Here is a 25,069-nt window from a genome sequence, read left to right on the forward strand (position 1 = left end):
ACTTATTTATTTCTGCCTTTATCCATGTCTGTAGTTCTACATTTCTTTCTGTATTTCTCAATTCATTTATTGATTTCTGTATTTCCACATTTCTGCATCAATGTCTACATTTATTTATTTATATATTTCTACATTCATTTATTACTGCCTTTATCCATGTCTGTAGTTCTACATTTCTTTCTTTCTGTATTTCTCAATTTATATTTATTTCTACTCTTTTTTTTTTTTTTTGCTTCATACCATACAAGCCTGCACAAAACCCCGAGCTGCTGAACCACACTCCCCTCCTGCAGCACTGATGACAGTGGTATGCAAGCAATGTTATTAAGCAATAGCAGAGCATGAAGTTACATGGAAATGAGGAGATCTCCGAAGTAAAGTCACACACACATTCATGGTCAACGATCAAAAGTTCAACACTGTTTTTATTATTATAAATCAATACATTTTATATAAAAAAGGACAAAAAGGGGGGTCTGAAATAAAACCATTGTAGATGTAAACCAAACAGATCAGGTTATGGAAACCCTTTCACCATACTGGACCCATAGCTCAGACTCTTGATTCACCACCACTCATTCACTCATCCCAAAACAACCAAGGCTCTACTTAAGCTCAATCTACAGTTTGGATATCTTTGAATTGGAAAAGTGGTTGACATCAATCTCTCTGCAAAGTGTTGCAACCATCACCAGCAGCAGTCAACATTACTTGTGAAGTGTGTGCACTATTTGTTTCTTTGTATAGTAGTTCAAGGACGTGAAGACTCTTGCGCTCATGAAGGTAAACAATACAATACAAGCTTTTTGTGGTGCCCAGTGTAATGGTCCTGAATGTAACACAGGTTTAGGCATCTTCTGTTCAGAAATGACCTTGACCTAGCTTTAATCCATTTGTCATGTTACAAGCTTCCCTCTGAGAAGCATCATTGTGGTGTATACCGCTTCTAGAAAATAGATGGACATCAAAATGGTAGATGCTAGAGGTCAAAAAGAAGCACAGCCAGCTGCTTAAACAAGCCAAGCTCAGTCACTGCACTAGTAGCACTCAAAAACACTCAACACAGGAAAAAGAGTTGGTCTGTTACTATGGAAATGAATTTTGGTTCTAAATGGTTATTGTAGCAACTTTCAAGGGTTAAGCATACAAGTGTCACTTGTTTTAGTTTCAAAGTAAATCGCCCTTGTGAGATAATTGTAATCTGATACGGTTTGCAATGTAATTACAGGCCATCCGGTGTGAAGGCAATACAAGTGCAACCAATTCATCCTCACAGCACCGCAAGTTAAAAGCACAGACTCTAACTACGTCAGTCCAATCCAGACAATTTCACCAACGCGACCCCCATGATGAATCTCATATTTTGGTAGCAAGAAATGACTTGTATAGAGGTTTCCCAAATTTCCCTTCTTGTTATTAAGTATTTGTACAAAAAATATCAGCAGTGTTACCAGGTCAAAATGAACTTTCTGGATCAACTGTGTGGGGAAAGGTTATGGCTTTCTCTTGCCTGCTTTTAAAACCAAGCCTTTACTTTACTGTGCTGGGTTATGGTAGGAAAGTGTAGGTTCAAACGGACCACGTCCATTTACTAAAAACACACATGGGAGGAGAAAAAAGTAAAACAATAACTTAAATAGAAGTGCTTAAAACATTTCATTGAGCCCTTTCAAAAACCAAAAAAAAATGTTGCGAAGCAGGAATCCCACCCCAACAGAAAAAGAGAGCAAAATGAACAGCTGTAATGGTAATACTAATATTTATCCGATGATTCACAGATGTACAGTTCACTTATAGGTCATTTCCTTCCCTCGCTCACAAATATTTCTTGTTTCCTGGTCAGTGCCCCCCCCAAGTCTGTGAGCCGCGGCTTCCCTCTGTTTCGAGTCTATCTGTTGAAGGAGAAGACTCTGTGTCAGTAGACCTCCCCTCTTCCTCCTTTGCCATCAGTGCCTGTTCCTCCTCTTTTTTCCTGCGCTCCAACTCCCACTCCACAAAGGTGTCGAAGAGACTCGGCCACGCCTCGTCCTCGCTGTAGTTGGTCAGGTCAGGCCCAATCGCCTGGGTGAAGTTGAGGAACATGTTCCACGTGTCCCTTGAGATGCCCCGAATACCTGAGGGGTTCTCCCCTAGGAAGTCCAGCCAGCGCTCCAGGATCGAAGGTGTGTCCTGCGTGAAAACCAGGCGCCATAGGGCAATGGCGATTTCGCGCTGCAGAGAGCGTTGGCCCTCCTCCGCGTCCAACCCAAACTGGAAGGTAAAGCGGTACAAGTCCTTGAAGTTCTCCTCGCCTTGGGCATCCAGCAGCATGCAGGGGAAACGTGAGCAGATGCCTTTGAGGCTGTCTGCCTGTATGGCCTTACAGCCGTCGACAAACTCCTTCCTGAAGACACAAAGAAAACAGGAACACATATCAGAACAAAATTAGACCAGCTCCCTCAATATCACGTGGCCCAGAAGCAGAGACTGTACTTTCCCACAGCAAAGCTACAGGAACTGGTTTCCAGTCAAAAAAACATGTGAAATAGCACAGTGACAGAAAAATGTCTACGTCCAATTGTTTAGCATTGTTTCAGCGGATTCATCAAACATCTCCACATCAGCGGCAGCTATGTTGGTTGCTTCCATCGAGCGTCAGTAGATCTATCAAACCTGTCTCACTCTAGATAAACCGTAGGCCGATCAGTTTCAGAATGACAGAAATCGATCTGAATGAACGGAGACAGACACATAAACATGAGCTTGTTCTGGTTTGAAGGCTAATAGATGCAGCACCAGAGCTAACTAACTGCTAATTATGCCAGAAAACAACAAAGCACTGTGATGTCACCTAATGCAAACAACAGGCTGTGTGTCTAGGATGGCACAACAAACATCAGTAACAAAGACGCCATGGTCCCTTGTACTTTAGGAAACGCAATTAAAAACTCTACGTTAAAGCTTTAAATGTCAAGTTTTTCTAATATTTGTCTCTTCAGTGTCACCGGCCTCAACCTATGCACATAAACTTTGACTTTGTTACTGAGCCCAACAACAATATAGGCTGTGAAGGTCAAATGTAATATAAAGAGCTTCAGTAAGCATCGGTTGACAATGAAACATGTTGGTAACCACAGTGTGGCATTGTCCAAAGCCTCTGGATAGAAAAGTGCTGAGTTAAGAATCAGAGAGGGGGAGCAGTGACAAGTGACCCAGCCAGCAGGCAGCTCTATTCATCTCCAACACTAACTGCCGAGCGAGAGCACAGAGCAGGATCCATTTCCTCTGTGTCCCCTACCTGACAGAGAGACGCTGTGTGTGTCTTTACATGGAAAAAATAAAAAGTGAGTGTGTGAGGTAGGATGGCTGGACCAGTCCACAGTGTAAAACTGAAGGTCAAAACTGTAAAATCTTATAAAGTGGCTTGAAGTATATCATCTAAAAACAAGCTGGTTATAAAGGGTCAACATTTATTGTGTTCAGTATCAGACTAAGTTCTATACATCAAGAACCATTTTAAAATTAAGCCAGTTTGCTGCTTGTATTGTGCAATTAGCCACTTGTCAAATTAAAGTTGAGCCAATTTATAATACACATTCTCCTAAATGTGATCTTTTCTGGCCAACTGAACTTTAGGTATCGACCCAAACTTTCTGAGCCATGTCTACATTATATTTTTTCCTTATTGTGTGTAGGCAACACACTCAAGATTAGAGAGCCTGGTCAGAGTAATGGGTATTACTAAAGGTTTTCCCTGATGAAAGTCAAAAATTGTAGAGCCAATCTCCTTTAGAAGGGAAGTGTTTAAGAGCTAACAGCGTTATGTTACTGTAGGTGTTACAAAGGGCCAGTTCTGAACTTCTTGTCTGAAAATGTGCTTCTCTTTTAAGACTAACTATTCAGGCCATCTCAGTTCCTTTTTAATATTTCAGAGCTGTGTTAAACCTGCAACACTGAAATAAGTTTTTATTGCAACTTCAAATGGTAGCTGTTCACATGATGCTGCAAAGCTGGTTTCATATGGATATTATTTTGAAAGGTTTCTGAGAGCTGGTCAGCAAAGCCGGACACACTGAACCTCTGGGGACACACTGAGAAACAGCAAGTAAAATACCATAATAAATGAGGATCGTTAGACATCCGTTGCAGTTTTCATCTACAGCCAACTACTATAAGTAGTGACGCTAGTTTATCCATAAAACCCCACTTTACCTTGTAAACTTGCACATAGTGGCTGCTTGAAACTTCCAGGCGAGAACAAGCACACGGAATTCTGCTGGGTCCACGCACAGATCATTGCAAAACCTCTCCATGCCTTCCTCCAAGATGGCGTCGTCCCGTTCATCCTTGTAGCAGCAGAACAGCTCCTCGATGCGCAGCAACGACAGCCCATCTGCGTCCAGAAACTCGTCCTTGCGCGGGTCCCCCATCAGTGCGGGTATGACTGGCGTCTCCACTGTAACTTCCAAGGCCTTGGTGCCATTCGACAGCTCGCTGGTGGCTTTGCTACATGGGGCACTGAGCTCTTCTTTATGGCTCCCCCCACCACCGCTACCTTTCTTGGGGTGGGACTTGGAGCTGCTATCCTTGTCTCCACTCTTACTGCCGAGTGAGGACGTTGGATTCTTACACTTGGTGACACACTGGCCCATGTCTTCCTCCCTGGTCCCTCGTCAGTCTTTCCTCCTCGCCTTCAGGCCCCGTCCGAACCACCTAGACGCCTCTGCTCTGGCCTGGTGAGATGTCTCAACATACCCTCAGGCCTGAGGAGGAGAACAATTTAACTCATTATCACACAGTGTAGCTGTTAACTGAACAGGTCTTGCTCAAAATCGAAGTTCAAGATCCACATTTCTGTGACTCTCATTAGGAATAAATGAAATTACAGGTTTTTTTTTTAATATTGCAGGTCAATAAATGTACCTGTGCCAAATCTGCCAGGAAGGTTTGCTCTGCTTGATTTACACCCTAAAGAGAAGAACAGATAAAAAGAGTTTAATTGATTTGCATACATACACAGCATATCATGGAAACCTAGAAGACATTCAAGAGGGAAACATCACTAGTAACCCCAGAACTTCATCAACTTCAATATCAACTGGTATGTTTTCCTTGTGGTCACTAACAGGAAATTTGACTATAAGTAGATTAGCATAATTGTATCTTGTTATGTTTCATATTAGCTTTATTATAGTTTAGTTTATTTCAAAATTATCTATGTACGATATCTTAGATGACAGAATGTGGTTAACTAGGTTCTATATAAGTACACACAGTATTTGCTCCCTTACTAAACCCAGCAGTGGTGACAATGGGTGAATAAAAGTAATAGAAATGTCAGTAATCATCATGCAGTTTATCAAAACCATGATTATTTGGCTGTGTGTGATTCTTTCTGGGTTTTGATACATACATGATTGGAATAGGGGGTCACAGGCTTGGAGATGCCACACACTGTGTAGTAGCATCACTGTAAAACTCACATTTTCTCCTAGTGCTACCAATAATCAAAACCCTAGTGGTAACGATGGTTGACATTGGCAAGTCAAATAACACAGGGGAGAATAACTTAAGGACTTGATGTGTAGAGCATGCACTAAGCAGGTCATGACATTATTTACTTTTTTTTCAGGATTAAAAACTGATTCATAACCAAACTGTGGGTTTTGAGTAGTCAGACACACGTAGCATGTGCAAATCCTTAACCTCCACCAGTTCATTTCTCAAAATGAACGTATTTCATCAATTAATCACTCTGCAGTCACAGCCACAACACACGGGCGTTGATCAAGTGTTCGATGACTAATAAAGCAGCCGGGCAGGAGGTTACTTACAGAACGTCGGTCAGATGGCACTGGCCCCAGATCAAAGTGTCCTCCTACTCTGCTCCATCACTGTGCTCTTGACATCTGCAGTGCTGAAAAGACACATTATCTTGTCACCATAAGCAGAAAGTGATAGCTCATCCCTCCCCAACCTGCAGGACTATGTTGGTCAGCGTGCAATGAATATGTCATTTGAGCACAACACCACAGTTTGTCTTGAGGGAGGATTGTTCAATTCCTGATTTATACCTGCAATGAAGATGGTTCACAGCATGTGAGGTAGACATAGACAGAGCACTGGGGACTTAAGCAGGGCTTATGAATCTCTGGTTCAAAAGCCTCTAACGCTAGGTGTCCAGTGAGGGAGCTAGCTTTGTCCTAGATTACAGCTCAGTCGCTTTGTAAACATCCAAACTTCTGAAACCAACTTTTAGTCTGTGTGGTGATGCTGAACGATCAAACCGAGACTTTAGTCTCACAGCAACTAAGAAAACCAACAATCAGCATCAGAGGAAATGTATGAGGCTGTGAGGGAGATCACTGCACTGGGCATGTATGGACAAATCTCTCACACGTCCATTACGACTACACCTACTCCACCTGATGGAGAAGCGAACAGACGCTTTTGAAATCAGAATCCTACGAATTATTGTCCACAACATGCTAACACGCGAGGCTAGCAAACACTTCTGTGTCAACTAGTTTAGATTGTTAATATTAAAACAGTGAGAGTTAAGTTCGGCAGGAATGTGTGTGGTCTGTGCACCGTTGCTGTCAATGCACGCTCTCATATAAGATATATTAGATGTTTACTAACGTGAGCTTAGCATTAATGTTCATTTGACCAACTTGTGCTCTTTGGGAAGCTCTACCAGGATCGAGAGAGCTCAGCAGCTCATGCACAACACAACTGAATGTCAGGCAAACAGGCTTTTAATGATTATACACTGCTGGCGATTGAACACATTCACTAACCCGGATCGTAAATGGTCTGAAGCTGTTATCGATCCCCAACACATCACCGCCGTTTACATTTAAAGTGCTTGGCCCTGACGACGTCGCCATAGCTAGCTAGCATCAGCTCGTTTAACTAAAAGTTAGCTATCGGCTAAGCTAGGTCTTTCGGGATATGCCACACCTGTCCTTGTGGAGAAACTCACCCGTGGGGGGGATCGTGCCGTGTGGACCCGGGGGCTCATCGCTTCGGGGGATGCCAGTGCGAAGCTGAAGGAGTGAGTAAGTTGGCCGGAGGCAGCGTTTGAGCGCAGGAGCGAACTGACCCAAACTCGTCGCGTTAACTCAGATAGCTAACCGACTAGCTGCGAGCTAACAAAAATAAACTTCCACATCGATATCACATCCTTCTCCGCGTTTGGGAGGAAAACGAGTGAGCAGCTATTGACCGGACTGTGCTTTTAAATCCATTTGGAATATTGTTAATCCTCTGGAGGGAGTTAGAAGAGCAGCCCGGACTCCAGCAGCCTGTTTCTTTGTGCTTCCCCCTTCTAGTCATTGACTGTAGCTACATTATGGGCATTTTCCTGCATCACTTCCTCTAACAGCTGATCCTCATCTCCGCGGTGGCAACGACGAGATAAATCTTTTAGTCCGGACACAGTGACGCTTGTAAAGACTGTTTCACATCCAGCTGGATAAATAATCACACGGACAATTACAGAAGCACGAGTTCAGAGGATGACATGTTAAAGAGCTTTAGGAGAATAATATTGGACACCAGGGAAACGCGTGAAAACATATTTGTAACTCACCTAAAATGGCTTAAACTTGCGCTCCTGACGATCGTGTTTGTAAATCAAACCAATCATTTTAAACAGATTTGAAATCGATAACTTTATGTGCGACGTAAAAGAGGAATCGGTGATTTGTGATCGAGTTTATTTTTCATTTCTCTTGCGACGTCATCATCAGGCGACAGATGCGTCGGTGCTGCCCTGGCGAGCTGCTCGTCTCCAGACACAGTCGGTAGGTCAGAGTCTGTAGCTGTCGGGTCACTAGCGAGGAGGTAAGGAAGCTAGTTCATGTGGTTGAAACGAACGTGGGGACAGAAAGTCAGAAGCAGCAGAGGCTCGGTTTTGTGCTGTCGGGGTTGAGGGCTAAAGGAGAGCTAGCTTCATGCTAACAGGTGCTGCATGAATATATGAAAACAAGAATCAGAAATACAAATACATGAAGTTAAATTACATTCACATCGTGCTTTACTCTTCATGCGTATTGCAGAACATACTATTAATCTACGAGTCAGTTGTGTATCTGTTTGTGAATGCGATGTGTTGGAAACAGCCCTGTTTAGGTTCCAGTGACATCTAGCGTTGAAAGATGGGGACACTCTGGACAACTAATCCGACAAAGCGAGCAGCTGTCCCGGGGCCCCAGACTCCCAGGGGCCCCTAAACGTCCTCGGTTCATAGTGTGTGAAATGGATTCTATCATTTGATTATTTGTGTGGGAATCTGCACCACAATAGCACAACCTCAACAAAGAACACTGGTATTAACTGAGCCGTCTCGCTTTTAGATAGATAGATAGATAATTATAGATCAATGTACTTCATTGATCCCAAATTAGGAAAGGGCATTGCACATAGTGAAGTTGCAATAAAACAGTTAGGAAGAATTAAAATATCTCAAAATATAATTTAATAAACATCAAACATGATTAAATAGTATTAGCAGAGTTTGTCATGTCGATAAGCTTAATTTCAATTATCGTGCAGGCACCTGCTGCTTTCCCAGAATTCGATCCCAGATGACGGCCTCCACTCGCAGGACGGTGCTGTCACTGTACATGCGGGTGTTTCGTATCGCTCGAACGTGGCAGGCGCAGAGTGGAGTTACAAGTGACACAGAGACGGAGAGAAAATACATACTTCAGGAGGCCCGCACTCTGTTCAGACAAAACCAGCAGGTGTGGACAACAATACTCTCCTCACAACAAATGTAGTTTTTTATATATACATATATGTGTGTGTGTGTGTGTGAGACCAATTCTTTCTTCTGTGTGCTTCTTTTCAGCTCCCAGATCAAGTGTCAGTAAAGAAGTGTATAGAGGAATGTGAAGCAAGGATAGAAATAGGTAAGAGTGGAGGAGATGTGTCTCAAGTCTAGACTAAGCTTTATCCTGCACAGATAAAACAATTTAAAGCAGCACTACTCTTTGCTTTCAATGAAATGAAATGTTTATCCATGAGGGTGTGATAAGCATCCCAAGTGGTGTACGTTTCTAAATGCAGTGAAACATCTGCCCGGTGCTTCTGTGAAAAATCATGTGACACAAATCCTGTCATGTTTTCATTAGTTGAACATTTCTCTCCTGCTCATTAGGTGTAATATGTCACTGAGTGTTTTGGTCACAGCGTGGCTGTGAAAGTTCACCTGAAAGTGTTTCAGCCCGAGTAAACAGGAGTAAACTCTGACATGATGATCTGAATGTTGCTGACGGTAGAAAAGCCTGAAAAAGCAGCACCATCAGCATTAGCAGGGTTTATAGTGTCAACACTTCAGTGAAATATAAACAGGCTCTAATGACTCGTGCAAACGAGATCTGCATGTTCAATTGTTTTTACATGTTTTTGTTTTTGCCTCTGCCAAGGAGGCGATGAGTTCATTTCATTTAATTTGTCTGTTAGCGAGGTTATGAGAAAACTACTGGACAGATCACCACAACATGTGGTGGGAGGATCCACTATGGGTCAGGGAAGAACCCTTTCACTCTTGTTGCAGATCCAGGAATATATTTTTACGATCTTAAACATTTCAAAATGTTCACACATTTTCCAGGGAGAATAATTTCGGTGTGAAATTTGGTGAAGGCTGAATTTAAGGGGACTGTTGGGCCTTTAAAGAGGTATGCTCTCTACTGAGTGACATTCTAGTTCCAGATAATAAGACAGTTCACATTCATGCTCAGCTTTTTAGATAATGGACGCTCTAATTTGACTACAGGGAAACTTCAATAAATTATAAATGTATTCTGTTTAAAACAACGTTCACAATCTTGTTAAAATATCGGTTTTCTTCACAGGTCTACATTACAGGAACCCATATCCAAGGGCTGTAAGTAACCATTTGTCACATCCACTTTTCTTCCGGTCTGTTTAGGTTACTGTGTTGTTGCTAGATTTTATTCCATAATTCTATTGTTTGAATCTTCCTGTAGACCTACTTGCCACCACTGGGACTAGCAACTCAGAAGGGCAGGAAGCTGCGAGCACAGCAGCGCCTGAGGAAGCAGGCCAGGCCAATTTACTTGCAGTCACATGACGAGACCTGATGCTCGATTTCGTAGATCCTCGCTGAGAGTTCAAATTACCAAGGACAGGAGACAAGAGTGCAGTCACAAGCCGATCACATGGAGTGTTGCTCTAATTGATGCACGAACTGTGGTCATTCAGGGGAAAAGCCATGTTTCGTTGTTTTGTTTTTTATTCTGTGAACCTCATAAACGAGGCTGCATGGTCAGTGTGGGCTCACCTGTAATATAAAATCAAATTGTATATTTAATTTATTTTTCAGTGTAAAATATGGTTGTTATAAACACTTACTACATCAAATAGAAGAGTGTAGAGATAAACACTGGTGTTTACATGGTTCGTCAACAGATATGTTAAAGTAAAGTTCAGTATTCTAGTAATAAATGTGAATATTGATATGACAAATTCATGTAGTGTCTTTGTAAGATCTTTGGGACAAACTCCTGATTAACGCTAATGAGGTTCGTGCAAATGCTGTTACCGTGGAAACACAAGATCTGCAAACTTTATGGTCTTTGGATTCTGCACAAAGGAGCTGACTGTTGACTGTGAATGGATCGAGAGAGAGACACTGAAAGAGACAAAGATACAATATCAGAAATCTCAAGTAGTACTGGGTGATAAATTATCTTTACATATGAGCTTGCACCATAATCACATGGTGAAAGAAAACAGGGGTGGGCACCAAAGAACTGGCATTAAACAGACCTCAGGGTGAAGACGAGCGAGAACTGATCAGCTCCATCTTCACTCTTTTCTCCCATACTGTGTCAGACAAAAGAACATTGCCCTCTGCTGGAATATACTAGTACACGACCCTATTTTACACATTTCATGAGATTTCTGTAAATTCATGAACTAGTTTTGCAACTAATATTTAATAAATCTCTTATAAAAATACCCCAACTGCTACTTTGTTAAGTGAATGTTGCCACAGACAAATGCCAAACATGCCAAACAATCCCATCATCGTGTGGCGAGTCAGTGGAGTTTTCAAGAATGTTAGGCCCAAATTCAAAATTCAAAACAACTTCATTTTTCCCCAGAGGGCAAGTCTAGCTCTCCTCCTGAATTCCACACGTCTAGGACAAAGTTAAAGTATGAGGGTGGGTTTAATTTTTGCAACAATTGGCAAGAGAAGTTGGAAAACAAATCAAAACAAAGTACTAAGATTCTGAGTCATTGCAGTTTATTAAAATCCTGGAGGGCTAAAGCAGAATGACTGGCTGGGGTAAACCTTAAGGAACCAACAGCTTTTTTATTGTACAAGCAAATTCTACAAAGTTCTGTCCAGTAAAGCAACAAAACGGAGGTAAAGACAAAAACAATGAAATGGATGCAGAAAAAAATAGTTTGCTTTAAAGGAATAATACTATGAATTGCCATATAGCTGCACACACACACACGAATGTTGGTGTAAATGTTTCCTCCTGCTCGGAAATATATTGACTTAAATTAAAAATCAAAGAGAACTGATATTTTATTAACAGGAGTGAGCTCAAGTGGTTCTAATATTTCACTTGTTCTGTTCTCTTGTCCTCTGGTGAGACAGTCCTGTATATATCACTAAGCTTTAACACAATGCAGACCTTTCATTTCTTCCTCTGGACTGAATCACCTTGACAAGCACAGTCTCCTCTGAGACTTTTCGAAGGCCATGTCTTTGTCCTCAGCCGGACATCGACCAGCACGCAGCCACGTGATGAAAGCAGAAGTTAGTGTACATGTTTCACTGAGGGAGCTACACTTGACTCCAACCTCAGGTGTCTGGGCTGTGTGTGAGAGAAGTCCTGGTGGAATAAAGAGGCCTTGTTTTAAAGGGGCTTTTTAGGATGAAGTATGATCTCAGCTAAATTCTCAAAAACAATCTTAACAATCTTTATCCACCAGGGGTCACACTATGCTTAGTACTGAAGCCTTGAATAGGCAGTAGTTCAGTGAGTTTACCATGACTGGATTTACCAGTGTGAGTGCACCACATGCTTTGAGTTGACATTAAAATTGACACAAACCTCTGATCAGGAGTAAATACAGGCACTAGTGAATCATCATTAATTTAACATCTAACCTGAACAATTACAAATGATTTCCACTTGTCTCGTTTGTTTTCTGAGGACTGAGTCACAGTCATTACCACTTCAGAAGTAAATATTTGTCTGGCACACAGTAAATACACTCAGTGAAAGTGCGACGGGTTGTTGCTGCTCTCTCTGGAGACGACATCACCTCAGTGATAAATGACTGTGCTCGTTGTAATTGAGCACTGATGGGTGATGATCAGCAGCAGCAGCAGACTCTTAACTTTAATGCTGAGTAGTGACTCACTCCATGCATTCATACTGTATGCAACACTAAGGTTTAACCAAGACTCCACATTTCTCACTGGAAAGATATTCTACTCAAACAACTAATGTCGGAGCTAGTACATAAGTACATGTCTCTAAGGAGGATGAGCAAGGACAATGATTCACTTGCACATTCACATCAACAGAATAAACATGATCAACAAATACTACTTGTGCAAACTGTGCAGAGCATTACTATTTGCATTAAGTGCTGCTTAACAAGTGTTAGCATGCTAGCATCATCGCCGTGCCAATATCAACATGCTTATGTGCTCATAACGATAATGTTATGACAGGCTGATTTATGGCAGATATTATGTTCACAATGTTCCAAACAATTGATTAGCTTGATATCATTTCATGGTTTTCATCCCTAATTTCCCCTTCTGTGAAATTGGACAGCCCATGAACATGATCCCTTTTGCTATGTTTCCTTATGATTAATGAAAATACAACAAATGGTGTATTATGCTGCGTCTCTTTGAGCAGATCTCATCGGCAGCACAGTGGCAGAATGTGGACACTGTCTTCTGTCCGATCCTGCTGCTTTGTGGCTTTTTAATACTACACAATATGCATATGAAGAACCTGAACAAGTTTCAAACATTCCAAGTTTAATGCTGCAACAGGAATAATCTATGTGTAGGAAAATAGTACAGAAGCTATAACACCATCTTACTGAACTTTAACAGAGCGATTCTTATTGTTCATGTTTCTCTCTCGTTCTGGATATTGTCATGTCTCTGTAGCTGAGATCTGGAAAGGATGCACCTTTTAGTCAGGTGATTATTTAAGAGTTACTCACCTCATAAGCTGTATACACACTCTAATTATTCCTTACTGCTGTAATGAGCTGATTTCCCCACAGGGCCTGTTACAGTTTCATTTGTGTTCTTCCTATAGATGCACATTGTGTTTCAGAAATTACTCAAGCTGGTGAGTTTTGAGACCAAAAGTCTGGATTCAGATAAAATCACATTAATATTCATTAAGCAATTCTCACTTCATATGCAAACATTGTGTCTCTGATTGTATTTTAACCTACTACAAACTGAATTTCTTTATAAATGTCAGTTCTGGCCAAACACAAGTGGCAATCGGTTGATTTCACTGTCTTTAAATAAGCTTTCAAAATAAAAGTCTCAAGGCAGGTAGGTGACCTATTTTTGCCACTAATGACATGCACCAAAAACTGGATCATGGGAAAAAACAGGTTCTTTCTAAAGGTTGTCTGGTGCACATTTAGAGATTCACCTGAGAGCAGTGTTATTATGGAAATGATAAATAAGCTTCAGTGCAGGAAGAATACAGCAGCTCCAGGAAGAGGAGAGTGATCCATCATGCAGCCCCCTCGCTCTGTGTGCATTATTTAGGGGGTTTCAGTGCGACCCTGGGGGAAATATGGTTGAAGAAACAGTGGGAGACAGGAAACAAAGGGGAAAGAATAATGCAAGAGTTAGACATGCGATGTACTTAAGGAGCTACAATAAGGTAATTAGATGGGTATAAATGAGGAAAACTCCTCGTCTTACTTGGTCAAGTTGCCCTTGATGCCCTGATGCAGATCACATTATCAGCTGACCTGCCAACACTTGAACCAGCATTAAATAAACATCAAGCTTGTTTTCACTTTACTGTGCAATCAAAACACACGAGATGACAGAAATAAAAATGCTACTGCGATGGCGTGTGATTTCTAACGAGGTGTTACTGGAAGCTTTGGAAATGATTTTATATTCTAGTCTAGTCTGCTGAAGTAACTTTCAACACTGTCAGAGCCATAGCATCACAGCACCGCTACAGCCCGAATGGTGTTCAATGCTTCCTAATGCAAAATGCACAACTGTACCTCTTTGTTGCCCATTTGATTTCAATAATTGTTCCTTCTTGATTAGAGTGGTGCTCCTCTGATTCAGTTAGAGGCAATCATCCTCATCACAGTCATGGTATATATTCATTTAAAAGGCAATCAGGCGTTTTCTGAAGCCTCCGAGATTTGAATACATCTCAGCAGGCTGATGGGAATTTTTCCGTGATTGAACGATTTGTATTATATATTTTCATATCTGAACTCATCACACGTATACATGCACGGTGCTGTCAGTGCAAGTTCCACTACATATTATGGCCTTTTTCACATGCAATCCTGAAGCCAATTATTCAAAATCTAATGAGGACAGGTCAGCACCTACCTTCGACCTTTGTTACACCAGGCAACACCTTAGGTTCATTAGTGCATGAGACAATGTATCCGTTTTCAGTACATAAATAATTTGTTATTGGAGCCATCTATGAGTTAAGCAGTAACTATTGAAGGTACATTTTCCAAAACAGTGTTTAGAAAGTGCAGTTATTAACAAAAACAACACAACATATCAGAAAAAGAATTGATATCATCATTTTAAATTACATTTGGACGAACACAATATATTCTCTTGTGACTAAGCAGCTCTTTTGTGTTGACTCAGACATTTCTCATCTCCAGCTCTCTTGCTCACTACCTTCCCACTCACTCTTTGTCTTTCTCTTGGCTTTTGTTTGGACTATACGTTTCACATTGTCTCAGCTCACAGAGCAGCGAGAGTAGAGGAGGCCTGAGGTGTGTGTGAGTCGGCTCGAGTCGTGTAGTGACTATTGCTGTGTGCCTGCAGTGTGCAGAGCACAGACAAGTGCTGATGCATGCTTGGTTAAGCTCTGTCCACTGGGACACTACACTGAAAGTGTGTGAAGAGTATGCAAGTGTGTCTGGGAGTCAGGGTCAGGTCAGGGGCACTTGGCTGTCGATTAGCTCATGATGAACAAAACTGAGCACCAAAGATTTCAACCTTTTTTATTTTTGCCATACGTTTGTCCTCTGGGTTCTTACACTTTCTTTTTATAAGCAACTTAAACACTGCAGCAGAGCATCTGTAACTGAATGACTTTTTACATTGAGGACTACTAGTTGCTGAGAGTCATAATTGTGGCCAGCACAGCGAGCGGAGAGAGCACAAAGCCTGAGAGTGCTTTATATTATTTGCCAACCAGAGTCATGTGGACACAAATGTGAGCCAGCGCTCTGTAGAGGTGTTTAACAATGACTGGATGTGCTGAGGCCCAACTCTAGTGTTGGGTCACAGGGTGACTGTTCCTGGGTAACTCGAAGAAGCCATCAAATATTTAGCTGGCCTCCTTTTCATGATCATGGTATGTAAACAAACATATTATCTGTGTGATTGACACGGAATCCGGTGAAATCTTAGACAGCTCTTCAGAGTAAAACGAAAAGATGGCCACTGGGGAGGATTTGTCAAATTCATTTCTCAAGATTTGATCAGACAGGAAGAAGGAGTGACACATCCGAATGCAGGCACACATTGAAGAACTCTCAGATTCTGTAAGTAAGCAAACTGGTGTCTTTTAATATTAGTTTTCAGAGATATCTGTTTCAATGCTGCACCTTTTGTTCTGCATGTTGCTGCTATTGTTTTTTTGGGAAACCTATCTGCTGGAAAATCTACCTGTATTTTGCATTTTCTGATCCATCATTTATCTTCTCTCCTTGCAATCTTGCTAATTTAAACACAGGGGAGAGGTTAATGCAGGGAAGTTGCATTTTGTTTAAAGCAATTCTTTAATGAAATAACATTGAAGTGGTCAAACACAATAATTGTTTCTTTTAATCGTTACGGATGCATGAAGGTGGATGGAAAACTCATTAAAGGAGGCAGATGAATAATGGAGGAGTGTGTGTCGGTGTGGTGCTAGCTTAGTTTACATCTTCGCTGGATGGAGAGCTGTTGTGGCTCCTCGGGGGAGGGGGGGCTTGGGGAAGGTGGGGTGGTCAGAGACAAAGCGAGGAAGCAAGAGGAGGAGGAGGAGGAGGGGGCTGGCAGGCAGAGAGCCAGAGTGTCTCAGAGCTGCACAGTGAAAGTGAGGAGACGGCTTCACTCAAAGGCCGGGGCCAGCACCAGCCTAATCAGACAAAAATGGAAAAACGGTTAGCCAGCCAGACAGCAAGCTGCAGGGATGCAAGGCAACCATGACCACCAGCAGCCGTCATAGGAAACTCTCTCTCTCTCTCTCACACACACACACACACACAGTAAAAGATGGGTGGGCAGGGCCTCCTGCAGTGTGATAGGCTGCTTGATAATGCACGTTTGATGCACATTTTGATCCTGGAATGTCACGTATTGTCTAATTCCACTGTGTGTGAGCTGCATTTTCCCCTCTGCTCCAATTGTGACGAGGAAAGCTTTTCATGACGTCTGTGAAACAATGCACACATCTGTTTGCAGCAGTTATTGATAAATCATCATTTCTAAGTCATCATGTAATTCAGGAAGGCTTCAGGCAGAGGATACATATGTAGTCGAGTGCACTGTGAAAGTACGTGCACAGCCATGTGGTGAAAGTGACAAATGAAGCCGATTGGTTGTAGGTGGCTGTAGGTGCTGGGTTTCAGGTGACCAGTGTTGCATGGTCTGTGTGGTAACCAGAGCTGGAATCTCCTTAGGAGAATAAAGAGTACAAGCTCCATCAGTCCCATATGTTCAGCGTACAGAATGGGAAATGACAGGTGGATGCAGATGGAAAGACTGTTACAAAATCAGACATTAAAACAGGGACATGGACGCACAGATCATATGCACTCTCACACACACTAAATTCATTTTGGTGGACTTTAATGCTCAGTATAGTGACTCCTTCTGTCTCGCCACGCTTCCTCCTCCAAGGTGTCTGGGAGCATCTGGAAGTGAAAATTAATAATCACAGGTCTCAACGTGTGATCTTCGGCACATCCTTTACATATGCTTTGTTACGAAAGACAAGGCAATGATGCGGTGGACTAATTTTAGATAGAATCTCAATGGATGTTGGTAAATCGTTTGTCACATTAGAATTTTGAAAATAGGTGAATCAGAAAAAAGATTTCAGACGGTTTGGTGGAGGAATGGTAATGCTAACAGGGAAGACATCTATGTCTTCCTATTTATATCTCTCTATATATCGCTATTTATCTATATCTTTCTATATTTATCATCTGTTACAAGTACAAAAACTTTTCATTCTGTCGTTCCCACTTTTTAGATAGAAATGGTCTCAACTGTTGCAGTGGATGAATCCATTGCAAACAGAGAGAGGGACAGTGGGTGCAAACTTGGACAAAGACCGCGTGAGAGCGGAGGTTCACCCGGGGCTCTGGCTGGTTTGGAACTGGTGCGGCTGCTGCAGGTACAACCTGGTCAGAGACAATGCACTGCGAGTGGCAGATGATTCATTTTGAGAGTGATTGTGCAGCATTGAGAGAGCAGACAAAGAGAGCGTGGTTGAGAAAACACTCACCATGAGTAGGAAGACTAACAATTCACAGCACAGCATTTAAATCAGATTAATCTTCATTGCACCGTTAATGTATTACGTAGATTAATTTAAAATATATAATTTTGAAGCTTTTGAATAGCCCATTATTAGAGACATTATAACATATTCCTGGGGTCATGATAAAAAGAAAAAACTTGAGTAAGGTATTTATGATAGGACAAAAATGTGGGTTTTGCTGGTGGTGTGAAGGTTTTCTATTAGTGCCACAAACACATGGAAAAAATAGAGCTTTCAACAAAGTGCAGAAAGGCAGTGTAAGACTTATTATAGACATAAATAGAGCACTCATCATAGATTCATTTATATTCAGTGTGGAAAAGCACTAGCCCACGTGTCACTAAGTAGACTTTCAGCTGTCATGGAGGAAGAAGTAAATTAGCCCCAATGTAATGATATATGATTAATATGAAAAGGCACATATCACATCAGTTGTGTCCATCATCACATATATTTAAAATCAGTTGATACTTGGTGTCATGAATCCATATAACTGTAAAGCATCTTAAATTGTCACATATTGTACAATCTGCCAAACAAATTTATTCCAGCACCACATTATGAAACCTCCTGCAGTGGCCTGAATTGTTTTTGAGTGAGCACCCGAAAATGCACAAGCACTTACTGCAGTCTTTTTTTTTTATTGTTACCACAGTGGAATATCAGTTAAATAGCAGTGGAATAAAATAGAGTTTCTCAAAGTAAAGTTTTTAAAGTGGACATTTGCTTGTGTGGGCAGGTCAGCAGTGATCCTTCCTGTCACTTCACATCACTCTGCAGACGGCCTTTTAGCTGACTGAAGAGACATGTCCTCCTCCCGACCTGAAGGTCACTGCTTGGTTTAAATTGCATTAGATTTAGAAATAAATACATGAATAAATTATCAATCATCAAAGCTTGAATCAGTGTTTCATCCTAATTTTGGAAACATGTTAGTTGCGCATTTCTGTGGTGTTTCATAGAGCCAGACTGATTTATACCGATATTAGAAACTGAAAAATTTGGCTTCCAATATATCAGTCGATATGTATATTAAAAAATAAAAACTGGCAAAGATGTCACTATCAAACCCAAATGACAAAGAAATGTAATTGAACCATGATATTTTAAAGTTCAATCATAAACTGTATTATAAATAAAAAGAAAACACATATTCAATCAAATATAGAACTTGTAAAATATGCATCCTCCCCGGAGATCACTTGTCAATTAGCGCCGCCAAAGACATCACTTCCTTTGTGCCAGATGATTTCTTTGTAAAGGCTTTCATTAACTGCAGCAAATCAGACGTTAATTGATATTGAGATGTCATAAATTATTACTTAAGAGTGGGTGTAAGTCCAGCCAGTCCACGCAGGTCACAGGGGCACCAGGCTGACCTAGATACTAAAAATACCACTGGCTGCAGTTAATTAGTGAAGTAATAAGATTAGAAAGTGTGATTGGAAAGAAATGGACAAGGGCTGGAGTAGAAGAGGACTTATCTTGTTCAGCAGCTGTGAGCCTGACCCATAATAATGATGCAAGATAGTAGGATCTAAAGCAAATGTTGGTATTCCCAGATTTCTATCGTTCACATCCTTCAGATCAGATTTCTGATTTTAACTCACAGACAGAAACACATCATCAGTGTTACAGGTACAGTTTAACATGCATTTTGATGATATGTCTGTCTGAAACAGCAATGAGCCACTGGCTAAGGTAACCAGCATCCATTAAAAGAAAACAGGCGTCAAGGAAGCAGATGGCAAATGTGGGCAATCTGTATTCGAAAAAAGAACGAGACAAAACACTGAATAATAACCTGTGTTTTTATATTTGAATCTATCAGTCTTTCCTGGGTTGTTATAACACTCGAGTCAAATCTGGTGACATCGAAATTAAGCACAACTGTGATTCAGCTTCATTGTAATGCTAGGGTTGTTGAAGAAGAAGGAACTCACTCAAGAGTTCAAGGATTTCAGTCTAAACAAGATACAGAAAAACAGCTCGACTGTTGTGACGGTGCCTTCACAGGTCTTCAGAAAAAGAACCAACAAATCAACCAGACAGCTCATCCTGAACGCTGCTGCCTCACTAACGCCAAGAAAGTGTAGCACATTACACTGTCTCCTCAAATCACTGCTCCAGCTTCATTTGTATCAAATAGATTTTAAAATCATATTACTCGTCTATAAAGCACTAAATGGTCTTGGGCCTGAATACATTTCTCATTTACTTGTATGCTACAAGCTACCCAGATCCCTCAGGTCAACAGGGACATGTTTCCTAAGTGTTCCCTGAATCAAAACCAGATAAAGTGAAGAAGCTTTTAATTTCTATGTATCTGAAGCCTAACAATACGAAAAGATCATTTGAGTTTGCTGCAGCTTTGGAATAAATTAGATATGTAACACCTTTTTTTTTGTCATTGTCTTTTAAATGCATTAAATTTAAAATTCTATTTGAGTCTGAATAGTGCTATAGAAATAAACCTGCCTTGACAGTCCTGTTGTACTAAAGAAGCCTCAATTCTTTGACAGTGCAGTCGTTACTTTGCTGCATGCTCAGCAACACTGGGGTGTATAAAAGCAGAGAGCACTCCATCATTCCTCAGGGAGGATACAAGAACAAACAGAAGTGACACCGCATTTTAGATTAAAAAAGAAGACGACATAGTGAAGTGAAAGGTTGATTTCCCAGCATGACGCAAAAGTTGGTGATGGCTTACTGCTGCTCAACCAATCCCAGAGCTCCTCAAAGACTTCATTCAACCAGGGGCAGATGATTGTGACATGCTGTCGTCAGTGTTTTCAACCTGTTTTCAGTTTTATCAGCAAATCTTTGGCAACAAAGTGAAATAAGTAGGTAATCTGAAACTATGTGTTCTTTTCTTCAGGAGGAAGCTGCAAGATGGTTTGCATACAAATTCAGATATAGTTACGCTTGGTATATAGATCGCACAGTTAAAAGGTATTTGCCAAAGATTGTATAGAAAAATAGTAAAGTGAAGCCAAAGCGTCTTGCTTGCCACCTGGTGGCTGGCGGCAGTATAGGTTATAAATCCCGACTCCTCCGTGTTGCTGGATAGGAAACTTTCAAAGTACACATGAAATACATTTTTCAAACATGGTGTGTGTCATTGTGGGTATTACACTGGTGTTTGTTAAACTCTTTAATGTTTTAATTATATATTTGATGTCCTCTGTATGGATTGACTCACAATTGGTTGAACATGTTTATCAGCAGGACCTTGCTAACACAGCTCCATCCCCCAATCACTATACAGACTCTGGATCTAAATCGACAACATTCCAGTGTTTATATCAGGATATTTAGTTTTGTCTTCATTTTTTGGAAAGTGGGGGGGGTGGAGACATGTCATTTATCTTTTTACACAGTCATTCGCATGGTAATTTAAGATATACAACACACTACATCTTTCCCTCTTCCGCAAATCAATCTATACATTTTGCAGAGCCGGGTCTGACAGGACAGAGCATGAACCTCCACTGTGGGTGTTGATAAACCTTTTACATCATTCAGATGAAAAGACCACATAGTCTGGATAATTATGCATTCTCTTAAAAGTCATAAGGTGAAGAGTGAGAAAATGTACTGTATCTTATTAGAGTTACCAACTCACCGTGGACATGCCGTTCTCTATTGTAACCGAAGGTAACAGTGTTGAAGTAATAATTGCTCTTTCCAGAGCGCTACAGTTCAGTTGTGTGTGATTAGAGCCGCTGTCCCACTCCTGCAGATCATCTTAACACAGCTCCAATTACACAGAAGATGATAAGATGTTCCCTGTAGAAAAGGCCGGGAGGACCCAGACAGACAAATCAACTACAAAGAAATGATGTCTCCGATTTTTATGACAGCCAGTAGATGTACTGAGTGATTCTTTATCAAACCCTTAACAGACAGGTGCCAGCGGACACACAGTTTATAATATATTCAGACTTAATCAATGGGGGATCATACTGTGATGGAGTGGCTCACAATATGATCTTATGTTAAAAAAACGTGTAAAATACAGATTAAAAAAGAGTTGAAGTGAAACTTTCAGCAAAGAACGGAAATAGGGAAAGACTGTATGTAAAAATGAAGGACATGATGGCTCACTGTCGATTAGGTCGTGAACCCCGCTTCCTCCCTGTTATTGTATAGGACATGGACTGAAATAAAAGTCAAAGTACACATCAAAGAAATGGTTTTTTGTGATTTTAGCTAGTTCTTATCACACTGGTGTATGTTCATGTTATTTGATGCTATGAAAAATCTTTATTGACGTGCACACACTTTGGCTTCAAATAACCATGCAAGCAAGATGGCAGCATTCGATATTTTGGCTTAATTTCTGGATAGTGGGAGGAAATGGTGATGCATCGTCCATCTTTATTTACAGTCTATGGTCTGCATACGTATACATCTGCTAATACAAGGCTGCTAAAATAGCTGTGGATCATTCATTGTTCTTTTATGGGCTGAACAAAAACATGTGTTAGTTAGCAGATACCACTTCATCCATACAAGCAACAACCACAAATGTCAGTCCCGCAAATTGAGTGAGCATTGGTAGCTGTCACGTTTCAGTAAAGTTTACACCTATGCAGAGGAAAATCCATCACAGATGTGTTAAAGCTACCAAACTACAGACAAAGCCTCAAGAGACCATGATGCAATGCAACCAAAAGACATTTTGTGCTCAGTAAGCGGTGCTACTCTCAGCTTTTCTCAGCTGCATTTCTCACTCCGGTACATTTAATTGTGCACTCTGCCTGCTGAACATATGTAAGCCTCGGCTGAATGCAGCGAGTTCACACCCAGTCACAAGAGACACGATAACAGGAACTGGAGACGAAGAAGACATGTTTGAGGAAAAAGTAGCAAATTTAAAGATATAAATTACAATCATGGTAAATAAATCCTGGAATTCTGATGCTATAATTATCATCATGGATAATTCTGTTGATACAAACAAATGCATGATGATGTGCTTGAATGCTTAGAAGCTGATGTTAGTATAATGTAAAATATTACTCCTGAGATGTCCAGGGGAGAGAGCAGTCTGGGGTGACTGTTGGGAAAAGGCTGCATGTCCTGGGAGTGTCATCGCTCTGTGGGTGCCCTGTCCTGGAGACTCCCCGTGACACCAGTTCAGCACAGCCAGCACAGGCCCAGACACTAAGCCAGGCTGACAGCACCAAACACTGTCGGCTCTCGTTGGCAGGCACTTCCTTTACCTTCCGATGCCCTCAAAACAGCCCCGTCTTGGTTAAAAGAAATCTCTTTGGTTCGAAGGTAGTTTTGCGTGATTGAAACTTTGAGTCTAGAGTTTTGCCTTATTCCTTTACTTCGGGCTCTGCATGGAAAGAGTTGGTGCAGGTACACAATGCACCCGACTATCAAAATAGCTGGGGCAAGTGGAAGTCAGTTCAAGAAAGAACTAGAATGGCCTGGACATCATAAATTAGACAAATTGAAACAAATTCCTGGATCATGTCTCTTAATCTGAATCTGCACCCAAATGTAATGGGCTCTTCTCAGGCTCAGTCCTCCACAAAGTTTGGTGGAAATCAGTTAAGTAGTTTTGCTTAACTCTGCAGTAGAAGGTTGATCAGAGAGTGCATACGTCTGCTAGGGTCAATGGTTTCACTAGGCACATAAATGAATGTGAAAGAAAATTCCTGGATCCAGAATTAAAACGTAATGGAGAAACTCATCTGATGGAATCAAGTTTTTACGTTAAACTTCAAAACTGTTTTGACGATTTACTTTTTCTGTAAATTCCCTCTCTGTATTGATCTGAATGCACTGCAATATCCAGTATTTGTCCGGTATTGATTAAGTGATCGAGTATGATGTTGGATTTCCTTGCAATTCCCACAGTTAAGGGAGAAAATCAATCAGCAGGATCAAGCCACTCTTAAATTCCTCCAAAATAATTGAGGAAATCAGCCTGAGGGTATAATTTGAGCTAATCTGCAAAGGGTACAGTATTGCAGTTAATGAAGTTTCTCCTAAAAATATAATGCTAAATATTTTATTATTCCACATAACTATTATATCGACGCTTCCAGGAATAAAGCTTTCAAATAAAACTGTGGGTCTTCCGCCCATCCAGAAATACAGAAACCCTCCCTGTGAGGTCGCCAGTGGGGGGTGGAGGTAAAGAGCAGACTGGTGAAACACAATCCAGGAGGATAGAGTGGTAGGTGGTGGTAAAGCAGCCGAGGTGATGACGTTCAGAGGACGCTCAGAGTCCGCTGATCAGGGTGCCACGGTGGCTCCTCCACGCCATACACATGCTTCCGCATGAGCCAATTACTGTCATTAGGGGATCGTTTCCAGTTGCTGAAAGATTCAACGCTCAATTTCCTGGCTGCTGAGATCGCTCTTACTGGACATGTTTCAGTAACAGTGAACGTTAAAGTGAAATTGTTATGAAGCCGTTTGTAAAAGCTGCGAGAATCCAAAAATATCCAATAACACTTGAAGCACGTTGATATCATATTTATATAATATGAAATTATGTATTGTCTCTGCTCAGTTTTTTCTGGGTTTTAAAAATAATGTATCACTCGAAGCAAATGCTTTAATGAGCCAGTTGTGCGTTACATCACCATTGTGTTAACATAACAGATAATGACTTATTATGTTCCTAGAATAATATGTTTAAGATCATTAGTCTGTCTGTTTCCTGACAGGTACCAAGTCAACATAAGTGATAGTGATGTGAAGTGCAATGACAAACACTTCATGGTAGAACAATCTGTCACACATTAATGACCAGGCCACTGAGGTTACTGCACAGTGCTCTTGGCACAGCCACTTGAGCGCTGGTGTGTGGCAAAGGAGCCAAAAATAAAACCAGTCCTCCAAAATGAGAGCATGAAGCATGTCCACTTGGGATCTTCCTGTCCTTTACTGTTATTGCCCTGTGAAGCTCTGATGCAACACAGTGAATAATCCTGCAGCGTTTGGATATGTGTACCACGGTGAGTGTGTGCTGCAGCACAGCAGAAGCCAAAAACCAAAATAGACTTATGCTCTTTTGTAAAAGTCAAGGTTTGAGGAATTTGAGGAATCAGGGGTAATGCAGCTGTTTTAGCTTCAATGACCACGACATGAGCCATTCAGATGAATCATATTGACGTTATATTTGCCAAAATGCACCAATATAAATAATTTAACTTATGATGTGCATTCATAATTATGTTTTACATTAAAGAAAGTTCTATTTGTCCCCAAAAATCCACATTGGTTGGCCTCTACCGTAGTGTTGCTTTCATTTACTATTT

At 41.1% G+C, this 25,069-nt stretch overlaps 2 protein-coding genes across 5 annotated transcripts; one reads left to right on the top strand and one right to left on the bottom strand.

Annotated features, from left to right (window-relative positions):
• Positions 1–407: 407 nt before the first annotated feature.
• On the bottom strand, positions 408–7,714 carry dcun1d3 (defective in cullin neddylation 1 domain containing 3). Of its 2 annotated transcripts, none has more exons than XM_020083453.2 (5): positions 7,574–7,714; positions 5,814–5,896; positions 4,903–4,947; positions 4,192–4,742; positions 408–2,383 (listed from the first exon to the last, which is right to left on the bottom strand). In XM_020083453.2, exons 4-5 carry the CDS (start codon positions 4,629–4,631, stop codon positions 1,840–1,842), a joined length of 984 nt encoding a protein of 327 aa, XP_019939012.1. In that variant the 5' UTR covers positions 4,632–4,742; positions 4,903–4,947; positions 5,814–5,896; positions 7,574–7,714; the 3' UTR covers positions 408–1,839. The 2 variants fall into 2 exon arrangements, with proteins under 2 accessions (XP_019939012.1, XP_019939011.1); XM_020083452.2 differs by lacking the exon at positions 7,574–7,714 and adding an exon at positions 6,965–7,104.
• On the top strand, positions 6,907–10,483 carry lyrm1 (LYR motif containing 1). Of its 3 annotated transcripts, none has more exons than XM_069517087.1 (5): positions 6,907–7,040; positions 8,539–8,729; positions 8,837–8,897; positions 9,846–9,877; positions 9,981–10,483. In XM_069517087.1, the coding sequence occupies exons 2-5, from the start codon at positions 8,571–8,573 to the stop codon at positions 10,092–10,094; spliced, it is 366 nt and encodes a 121-aa protein (XP_069373188.1). In that variant the 5' UTR covers positions 6,907–7,040; positions 8,539–8,570; the 3' UTR covers positions 10,095–10,483. The 3 variants fall into 3 exon arrangements, with proteins under 3 accessions (XP_069373188.1, XP_069373185.1, XP_069373187.1); XM_069517084.1 differs by lacking the exon at positions 6,907–7,040 and adding an exon at positions 7,649–7,787; XM_069517086.1 differs by lacking the exon at positions 6,907–7,040 and adding an exon at positions 7,690–7,827.
• The last annotated feature ends 14,586 nt before the right edge of the window (positions 10,484–25,069 follow it).

The sequence above is a fragment of the Paralichthys olivaceus genome, chromosome 21 (genome assembly GCF_024713975.1).
Source record: "Paralichthys olivaceus isolate ysfri-2021 chromosome 21, ASM2471397v2, whole genome shotgun sequence".
NCBI classification, from domain to species: domain Eukaryota; kingdom Metazoa; phylum Chordata; class Actinopteri; order Pleuronectiformes; family Paralichthyidae; genus Paralichthys; species Paralichthys olivaceus.